The 11,204-nt window shown below is 36.8% G+C and overlaps 1 protein-coding gene across 1 annotated transcript; it reads left to right on the top strand.

Annotated features, from left to right (window-relative positions):
* Nucleotides 1-8,415: 8,415 nt before the first annotated feature.
* On the top strand, nucleotides 8,416-9,669 carry LOC147475012 (uncharacterized). Its single transcript, XM_086585240.1, has one exon. The coding sequence runs from the start codon at nucleotides 8,416-8,418 to the stop codon at nucleotides 9,667-9,669; it is 1,254 nt and encodes a 417-aa protein (XP_086441366.1).
* The last annotated feature ends 1,535 nt before the right edge of the window (nucleotides 9,670-11,204 follow it).

Raw genomic sequence — 11,204 nt, 5'->3', positions numbered from 1 at the left:
TTCTAGTTTATGGTGAGGACATGAATGGAGTAGGTCGGAGACTCTATCCCATGCTTCGGAAAATGTCTCACTCAGACTCTGTCTGAAGAACTGTATATTGCTTCTTATCTCTTCTGTTTTCTTTGGAGGAAGGTACTTCTTTATGAAGGAGAACACAACATTTTCCCATGTATCAAAAGAGTCGGCCTTCTGTGAGAGAAGCCAAGCGTGACTCTTACCGGCTATAATGAAAGGAAACACTTGTAGCTTAACCTGATCGTCAATGATGCCCAGATGATTAAACGTATTACATACTTCATGTATCCGGCGTAGATGCTCGTATGGTAACTCGTGTTCTAACCCCTGGAAGATGGGTAGAAGATTGAACATGTTCGGTGGAAACCTAAAATCGCTCGTAAGCGGTGTGAGTCGTATATAAGATGGAGGTCCATCTTGCAACGGTGTGTAGAAGTTAGAGAGAGGTTCTTCAGCTTGCACTACTTCGTCCGCCATCTTAAGAGATGGAGGACTAGAAACAGGAGATTGTCTAGGGTGACGAGCTCTCTTATGTGAGTAAGTTTTATTCTTGTTAATACTAGAAGTCCTTGAACGCAGTATCATACACTTTTAGAAAGACCCCAAAACTACATGCGCAAACGGTGCAATGTATGCTCAAGAATTCAAAATTCTTTTTTGGAGTTTTGAAAACTTTTCTTTTGGTCTGTATTTTACTATGCCCTGTTTAGAGGAACAATTAGGCGCGAGACTAGGATGGCTCTACTACACGTCTCATAAAAGTAGGCAGTCACTTCACCAAGTGGTGTGCTACCAAGAATCTCACTCACGATGAATCTGGGGGAGGGGAATGAGGAATGCAGTTGGTCCACCAGAATCTGATAACTGATTACTCTAAATTCTCATGGCTATATTTTTGTCTTTTTCTGGAGGAGCGTGACTACTTTGGGCTCTAGTTGATTGATTTTAATTCATTTTTTTGGTCTAGGGCTTCAAAAATCAAGAAACGTCTAATTTACCTACATTGGGTAATAACTTCCCACTGGTTGTTATGTGACTCGGGTTCAGCCTTATACGCGAATGTAAATTGCAGTGTGGAAAGTAAATTTCAAACAATCACCTAAGCATGCTTGAACACAGAAGGTATCCTCTTACTTGGGCTTCAAGGAGGTTTAGAATTTACCTCTCAAGCCGTGCTTACACACTGCTTGAGGAGAAGGCGAAGTTGGTTGGCGCGTGATCTGAGAATCAGGCCCAACCTTTCGAGTTTTACCCTGTTTTAAGTTACAATAAAGGCCCACTTAAAAAGCCCACAATTGGGTTTTTGACAATTTATACAATTTTGCCTTCAAGGGCCCAAACTTAAAACTAAACTAATATTATACTAATCTAATTAACTAGTTTTAGATTAACAACCTAGATTAACTAGAGTCAAATGGGCTTAGAGTTTTAATTACCAAGTTGATCCATAGTGTGTGAGCTATGATCCACAAATTACCTCACACACTTGAATTTCCCAAGGCAATTAAAACTATAATCCCTTGGTAAGTATATAACTTAAACCAAGTTTAACTCATGTTCATCATAAGAAATCAATCAGAAACCAATTTTTCCTAATTTTTTTTGTTTTTCTTTTTATCTCTAACTATTACAAATAAGTTCCACTAATTTTTCCTACTCTATTACAAAATCTGGGCTCAGAGTACAGGTATACACTTAAAAACAACTGATACTGGAACAAATCAGGTACTGGTATGCTGACGTGGCTAGGCGGTTGCCCGCGAGGTCGCTTGTCTGGTGTCGGCAACTTCGTCGGTTTTTGTCTATGTCTTCAGCTCCTCTCCAAGTTGTTCGTTCCACACCCTGATTTGCAAGAAAGTGGATTGATCAGCTCCCAAATGTGCGTTTTATTACCCGTATATTGCTGCATTACAGTCCCTTTTACGCTTAACGAAAAGACAACTCATAACTTTTACTGCATTTTTCAGGTTAAGGAGTATTTCAGACCAAATCTCATAAAAGCTGCATCTTAGCACCAAAAGGAGCATTAATCACGCTTATTATGAAGACCAGTAGCTGCTATGGAAAAGTGCTAAAAAAGTCTAGTCAACCGGTCAAAGTCAACAGTCAAAGGACTCAATTTAGAAGACCAAAGATGGAGAGCCTTATTTCAAATTATGAATACTTATCCCTAACCCTATCTTGGTCAAGAAGGCACCTATAAAGCAAAAGGGAAAGGGGTGAGGTGTCTAGTTTAGAATGGATGAGGGAAAATCTGTAAATGGCAAAAGTAAGGGTATATAAACAAAATTCGAAGGAGAGAGAACTCATCCATTGTCTTAGGATCTAAACCATTTGGTTTGTTTATTTTCTTGTCTTGTTTTTCATTTTATGTTTTTAATTTCTTGTTATTTCATTTCCTTTATTTCAATCAACTTGTTACTTGTTCTTTATTTCAATCTTCATATTGTTCTTGTTTGTTTGTTTCATTTCAATGTTTTAATCAATCTTCATTTCATGTTTTCAAGTCATTTTAATCTACAATCAAAGCTTTCAAGTTCATTAGCTTAAAACCATTCTAAGATTCAAGAGTCTATCTTTCTTCTTCTATCTCCCTCACTCAAGCTCTAAACAATTTAGGATGAACCTCAACTTCTAAACTCTTTTGAAGTATACTTCCACCAATACTAAAGCTTCAAATGGCGCCGCCATCATGGATTGAAGGAGTGAAAGTGATTGGTTGAAAATCTAAGAAGGGAGCATCATTCTCACCTCTCCATTTCTATTTTTTTAATTTTTCGTCATTTTATTTTTATTGTTTCTCTGTACTGAGATAATTTTTTGCAAAACAGGTTGCGGGACAACAAATGTGGAGAGCAGTTCAAACAGGCGAAAGACGACCGCCGTCCACCGGCGCCGACAGGCGACTGTGCGAGCGCGACTGCTAGGTCACCTCAATAGAAGTGTGAGCAATTTTTTCGAGGTCCAGTTCACTTATGACACACAGTTGTACTCCGAGCCCAGATTTTGTAATAAAGTAAGAGAAAAAAGTGGAACTTGTTTGTAATAGTTAGTGATAAAAAAAAAAACGGAAAAAAAAAAAAAAAAAAAAACTTGATTTTTGATTGATTTCTTATGGTGAACTTGAGTTAAACTTGGTTTAAGTTTAATACTTACCAAGGGATTAGAGTTTTAATTGCCTTGGGAAGTTCAAGTGTGTGAGGCAAGTTGTGGATCATAGCTCACACACTTTGAATCAACTTGGTAATCAACACTCTAAGTCCAATTAACTCTAGGTAATCTAGGAGATTAATCTAAAACTAGTTAATTAGATTAGAATAATTTTAGTTTAGTTTTAAGTTTGAGTCATTGAAGGCAAAGTTATATAAATTGTCAAAGACCCAACTTGTGGGCTTTTTAAGTGGGTCGTTATGTGTAACTTAAAACAGGGTAAAGCTTAAAGGTTGGGCCTGATTCTCAGATCAAGCACCAATTGACGTCATCTTCTCCTCAAGCAGCATGTAAGCACGACTTGAGAGGTAAATTCTAAACCTCCTCAAAGCCCAAGTAAGAGGATACTTCTGTGTTCAAGCATGCTTACGTAATTGTTTGAAAATTACTTTCCGCACTGCAATTTACATTCACACATAAGGCTGAACCTGAGCCATAACAACCATTGGGAAGTCATTACCCAATGTAGGTAAATTGGACATTGCTTGGTTCTTGAAAGCCCTAGACCAAAAAAAAAATTAATTAAAATCAATCAACTAGAGGCCAAGTAGTCACTCTCCTCCAGAAAATGACAAAAATATAACCACAAGGATTTAGAGTAATCAGTTACTAGATTCCAGTGGACCAACTATCTTCCTCACTCTCCTCCCCCAGATTCATCGTGGGTGAGATTCTTGGTAGCACACCACTTGGTGAAGTGACTGCTTACTCTTCTTAGACGTGTAGTAGAGCCATCCTAGTTACCCGCCCAATTGTTCTCCTGAACAGGGCATAGTAAATTATAGACCAAAGCAAATATTTTCAAAAATCCAAAAAAATGAATTTCTACTCTTTGTGTATCATCATTGATTGAGCATTCATGTCTTACCAATATGCATCACAACCATCATGGAATTACAATGCTAACCCAGAACCCTGTTCTTTTTGTGGTAGTCCTTATCACTGGTTATCCCATTATCCATCATATACCGAATTCGATTCTACTACGGGAAATCCTTTCGATTATGAACCTCAATTTTCAAACTTCCCTAGTACCCTATACACTCAAGAGTTTTACAGTTATGTCGACGATTCATGGAGTTCCACCACAAATAGTCAACCACCATTCATGTATCCATATGGTTAGTCAGAGTACGGTTTCACCCAAAACCCATTACCATTCACATCACCATCCATATCAATATCATATTCCATTACACCATCCATCACAAACCAAGTCTACCAGGAAATGGCCAAGCAAACAATACTAACTCAGTAAATAGCAACTACCTTATGTTTTCTCCAATCCAATTCAAAAGAGTCCACATCTGAGACAAATATCCTTCCACCCAGTCCAGAAACCATCCAACAAGAGAAACAAGGTGTTACTATAACAACGCCCATTGCTAAAGCCCATCCTGGTATTAATGACCAATTAAAATCCCATTACCATCCACCTGACTATCATGTGAATTATAGATCTTATGACGATGACTATCTGCCTAAAGTCACTATTTCCCTCACATGTCTTAATGCATCATCACCCAAAAATGAGAAAACTCCATCAGAAGAAAATCAAGAGCATGTATTGGACTCGACACATTTGGAAAATGGCATTGAGAAAATTTATGAAGATCTAGGTAGAGAGGATAAAGAAAATGAAGTGCTTGGAAAAGAGGGAGTAAATACTATGGTGGAAAGTGAATTTCAATTTAGTTTGGCCGTTAAAGACTTATCGATGGAACAAATTTGTGACATCCTTACTATTGCAGATATGAACCACAATCTTGTGGAAACGCCAAAACTAGATGAAGAATTCTCTGAGTCCTCAAGATCATGTGAAGAACCACCACCCAACCATCACCATCCCAATTTAACACATCTTGAAATCCAACCTCCATTCATAAAAACTCCACCCATTTCTAAGGACTGCATCACTAAACCATTTCAAAGAAACCTCAAATTTGCACCTAAGTCAATTGCCTTTGAGATCCTTCATAATTTTCTAAACATTCCCAATAAAGAGACTTTGCCTAACATACATACTCTACAGCCTATCATTCCAGTTGATGAGAATCCCGTTTTGATTGAAGTGCCAGAAAAAAGAGGAAACAAAATCTATGGTGGAATATGGATCCCGATCTAGCGTGGTCGTTGTGGACTTAACGATGGACGAAATCGATGATTTTCTTAAAGATGCCGACACTGACCCCAATTTTGTAGATACACCCAAGCTAGATGAAGAGTTCTTGGAGTTCTTGAAAGCATGCGATGATGAACCCATCATTCAAGTGGTTCAAAAGCCTAGTATATCATATTATGCATCATCTGAGCTTCCTGAAGAACATCCACTACCTCACACTCTTTTGGACAATTCAAACATGACGGGTTATTGCATAAGTTCCATGATGGGTTACATAAAGTTTCTCTTATCATTCTGCATCTTACACTCTAAATGTATCATTTCATTCTGTTTGGGGGTGTATGTTTTTACATGTTTTTCTATAAATATTCCAAACTGTTTAGATTATTAGTATATAGTGAATAACATATCATCCATCATATGCATATAATCTTGGGGAATCTGACTTAAAACAACCCCACATATAGTCTTGACTATAAAAGACACATCGATTTTTCTCGATGCATTCCATGGGAGTGCATCCTTAAGGTAACCAGACCACTCCACTTGGAGTATGTGGTTATAAGTACCGGAACTTTAGTACACGTATATCTCGTGTATTCTTTATAAAACATTTTTTACTCGTTGTTTGAATAAGTGTGATCCTATGGAGCGAGTATACAATTTTCATTTCTTTATTTTACATTTCTTTTTCAAAATAGTTGTTTTTCTCCGTTCTCATAATAGAAGGTTCTCGATACATCAATAGTCATGTGATTTTTCCAAAAAACAAAATGGGCAATGGATTCCACATAGACCAACCCTTAGAAGTTCGCAATCTCCATTCTTCTAAGGGTGGTTTAAGGATCAGTTATGTGTTACTAAGGGTCGCCCATATCACCTTGCACTTTCTGTCTCAGCTTAACCCACATAGATACCAATTGTCCCTTGCGCACCAATATACCATCAAGAAGTATGTGCTTTCAATATACCAAATGTACCATGGAGGCAACACCCAAAGCCACAAACCCAACCACCTCTAGGGTTCGTCAACCATCAAATACATTTAGACAATGACAAGGTACCTACAACTATCAAAACAGAGCATTGGTTCCATCCAATTTTAACCAGAACTACCAAAATCCACCAAAGAGACCTAGTTCCACCACCCGCTAGTGTCCAACCAACTAAACCCTTCCATTATGACTTGCGCAGTAAACCCCCAACACACATAACTGAAGCCACAGTCTGACTGGATTAGTTCAGTAAAGAGCTAACATGAAAGTTGGCTAAGATCACTTGTTATGGTTTCAGGGGCGGACCAACGTGAAGGCTAACAGGGGCTATAACACCCCCCCCCCCCCCCAAATTTCCTTAAATATGTATATATATATATACTAGTATATTAACTTATTAAGTAAAAATTGAAAGTTAAGAAAGAAAAAAAAAATGAGAAGTTAGACTTACGGAAACAAAAGCAGACTTTTCACTTTTTCGGACTTCAAAAATCAAAACCCTCGCTCGGTCACTCCCTTTCTTGTTTCTTCCCTCTCTCTCATTGAGCCATTGAGGCATTGAGCTTGCGGCCTCGCGCGCACTAACCTTCTGATTGTCGAATTGCGAAATTATTGAATTACGCGCACCAACTCCACACTATTGATCACTTGATTCATTGATTGTCGAATTGCGAAATTGTCGAAAGAGCTTAGAGGTTAGTTCAATTATGAGTTTTATTATTAGTAGGGGTTAAATTTATATTATTATGACTTTGTTTAATAGAAAAAAAAATTGATTTGTGGGGCTGTTGATAACTTTACAACATCATAACACTACTGTCTACTACACGTCTACACCATTACACCAAGCATCTAGTTATTTATACTTGTATGATTTCGTGTTTGTTTATTACATTATAACTCAAACTCAAAAAATAAATTGAAAAAAACAAATGATTTTATGTAAGTCAATCCCTTTTCTTTGAAGTGTATGTATTCATGTATAGAACCAATTTATTAATACTGGTCTACTATCTTAGGTTACCTTGTCACAACACCAAGCGCCAAAGAAAACAAAAACTCTATTATCGTTTTTGAAGTGTAAAGCTGCTACATTGGAAAGTGTTGAAACTCTTATACCTAACCTTGATACTTCAAGAGTTGATGGCAATGAGCAACGTCCTTCCAAAGTCCAAAGGGTTGTGATAGAAGAAAGTGAACCTTCTCTTCAAGTCCAACCGGTCATGATCAACGAAGTTGAGCATTCCCCTCAAGTCCAAAGTGTTGTGCTTCAAGAAGTTGATGCGAGTTCTTCATTTAAACAAGATCCGAGTTTACGTGTTCCAATTTACGAATACCCGGTTGATCAACAAGTGGTTAGAATATATTATCTCTCTAAGGGGCCTACACAACCTAGTCTACAAGAAAAACAATATCTAAGCACTAAGTTTGGAAAGCAAAGTCGTCGGTTCAAGTATAATTGGTTCTCACAATTTCCTTAGTTAGAGTACTCAATGAAGAAGGATAAAGCTTATTGTTTTTCTTGTTTCATTTTTGAAACAAATCTGCCGAAACGTCCAAAATTTTCTATTGAAGGTTTTACAAACTGGAAGAAGGTTAATGATGGAAAGAAGTGTGCTTTCTTGCAACATGAAGGAGATCCATGTTCACCACATAGGTCAGCCACCTTGTCTTGTGAGAATTTTATGAATTCTTCTCGACACATTGATAATATGTTTAAAACACAATGTCAAGAAGAGCTTGCTAATAATCGTTTGCTAATCAAAGCTATTGTTCAATGTATTCAATTGCTTGTGCTATGAGGGATTTCTTTTAGAGGTCATGACGAGTCAACCGGATCAAAGAATAGTGGGAATTTCAAGAAAGTGTTGAAGTTTGCGGCGATGTTGAATGAAAAAGTTGCAGAATTAATAGGTGGGGCTCGGAGAAATGCCAAATATACCTCACCTAAAATTCAAAAGGAACTTTTGAATATATATGCTGAAAAAGTGAAAGAGGATTCGTGAAGAAGTTGGTAATGCAAAATTTTGTATCCTTGTCGATGAAGCACAAGATAGTTCAAACAAAGAACAAATGGCGATTGTCATAGCATTTGTTGATAGTGGTGGTTTTGTTAGAGAGCGGTTTTTGGGCATTGTCGGCGTGAAAAACACTTGTGCATTGACTTTGAAAGAAGATATATCCAATGTTCTTGCTCGTCACAATTTGCTTGTTACAAATATGAGAGGTCAAGGGTATGATGGTGCTAGCAATATATGTGGTCAAAGGAATGGATTGCAAGCATTGTTTCTTAAGGAGTGTCTATATGCATACTATGTGGGTTGCTTTGCACATCATCTACAACTTGCCTTAGTTGCGGCTTCTAAAGATGTGTCGGATGTTTGGTTATTTTTCTTAAAGTTGGCTTCTATAGTTAATCTTCATGTTTCGCCAAAGTGTAAAGCTGACTTACAGGAGGCTCGACAAATTGAGATTGATAAGTTGGTAGCTAGTGGTGAAATCATTAGTGGAAAAGGAGCTAATCAAGTGTCCACCTTGCAACAAGCTGGAAATACTCGATGGGGTTCTCATTTTGAATCGGTTAGTAGCTTGATAGAGTTGTTTCGTGCAACTTGTACAGTTCTTGAAAGTGTCATGGAGAATGGGTCAAGTAAATCTATGCGTGGGGAAGCTAAAGGTGCTTTAATTGCAATGAGAAACTTTGAATTTGTCTTTCTCTTGCATTTATTGCACAAGATAATGGGAATCACTAATTTATTGTGTCAAGCTTTGCAAGAAAAGTCTGAAGACATCTTAAATGCTATCAGTTTAGTCTCAAGTACAAAAGCACTTCTTCAAGAACTAAGAGAATCAAGTTGGGACACTTTCCTTAGAGATGTGATTTCATTTTGCGAAAGATATGACATTGTTATGCTTGATACGGGTGCTCGTTACATGGCGGGTACAAGTCGTTCTTGTGAGCAGAGAGATTACATTACAGTTGAGCATCATTACCACTTCGATATTTTTAATGCTGTAATAGATTACCAGTTACTGGAGTTAAAGAATAGATTCTCGGATGAAGCAATGGAGCTTCTTTCTCTTAGCTCAGCTTTAGATCCAAGTGGTGCTTTTAAGTCCTTCGATATTGATGATATTTGCAAGCTCGACGATTGTTTTTATTGTGAATACTTTACTAAGCAGGAGATATATATTTTGAGAAGCCAACTGCAACATTACAAGATTGATGTGGTTAATCATGCTATTTTTCAGAAAATGTCTACAATCTCCGAGTTATGTCAAGGATTAGTTGAAACAAAAAAGTCAAAACACTATTTTTTTTATTGATAGATTGATTCGTCTTATCTTGACACTTCCTGTTTCCATGGCAACTACAGAACGAGCATTTTCAGCTATGAAAATTGTCAAAACATGGCTTCGTAATAAGATGGGGATGTGTTTCTTGCCGATTGTATGACTGTCTATATTGAATGAGAGTTTGCTGAAGAAGTCAATTTGGATGGGATAGTAGATGAATTTATTAAGAAATCACGTAAGGCAAAATTTTGCTAGTGCGATACTTTGTACTTTGTTTAAATGTCTTTGTTATAGTTGTCTAGGTTTATAGTGACGACACTCACTCTTTTGTTTACAATGTTAGTTAATTATGATCTCAAATAGATATTCGCATAGTTTCGTTTGACACAACTCACACAAGGAGTGGATGGATTGGTTTGATTTGATTGGTTCTCTTAAGAAAAAAAAAATCATAGAAGTGAACTTCAAACTAGCCCCCCTTGATATTACTATCTGGTTCCGCCCCTGTATGGTTTGCTTTAAAAATTTAGTGTTAAGAATAACGGCTTTTGAGTACGAGTTTCTTAAAACATCTCTCCATAGTTTTCAAAACTAGAGGATATAAAAATGAAAATTATACGCCCTAGAGTAACCAAAATGAAACTGAATCCACGTATAATTTTATCTTCTTGTCAAAATCTCTATATGGTTAGAGATACATTTAGATTGAGAAAAACAATTATTCTAAAAAAAAAAAAAAAAAAAAAATTATTGATCCAAATGAGGGAAGATCGACACTTCGGCCTGCGGATGTATTGATCTACAATTGGACTGAGGGGAGACATATGTGTGTTGATGTAACTGGAGCCTCTCCATTGGTAGGGATTGGGAATAGAGTCTTTGAGGTGGGTGACGCAGCTAATAAAGCAGCAGTAGGAAAGATTGAGAAACACGAGGAGGCTTGTAGGGCTAACCAGTATTGTTTCATTCCGTTCAGTTTCGACACTTTTGGTTTCTTAGCACAACAGTCTGTTGAGCTCCTTAAGAGATTGTAAAAAGTTATGGACTGCAATGTAATGACAGCTGGTTCTAATGAGTTTGTATTTAGGAGGATAAGATTTGCCATTCAGAAAGGACTTGCGACGCAGCTTGTTACACGCTTGTCCTAATTATTTGTAAAATTCGTTATCATTATCAATAAAATTTCCACTTCTTAAAAAAAAAAAAAAAAAAAAAAAAAAAAAAAAAAAAAAAAAAACCACACACACACATTTCATGTGTATGTATAGATTTCGCACTTTTTATTTATTCACTTGTTAGTATAATAATATTTATGCATGCATGTTAGATTTTTGGATTTCATATATGTTTTCAAAAAATAATAAATAATAAATAAAAAAAAAAACCCCGAGAAAGATTTTATAGTAAAATAAATATCCCTAGTATAATAAACCATGCATTTCTCGTTCTATATCAAACAACCCACGCCCCAAACTTATTTGGGGGTGGCGTATTTTCATCATGAAGAACAAAATACAGGTGTATCTCCGTGTTTGTTCATGTTTCTATTGTAATCTCTTTCCTTA

This window comes from Coptis chinensis, chromosome 9, assembly GCF_015680905.1.
Source record: "Coptis chinensis isolate HL-2020 chromosome 9, ASM1568090v1, whole genome shotgun sequence".
NCBI lineage: Eukaryota > Viridiplantae > Streptophyta > Magnoliopsida > Ranunculales > Ranunculaceae > Coptis > Coptis chinensis.
Note: the sequence above shows the minus strand (reverse complement) of the source record. Positions and strands in the feature narration are given on the sequence as shown.

Excerpts from the sequence above, each read along its gene's own strand:
- LOC147475012 (XM_086585240.1), top strand. The coding sequence starts at position 8,416 with ATGGCGATTGTCATAGCATTTGTTGATAGTGGTGGTTTTGTTAGAGAG.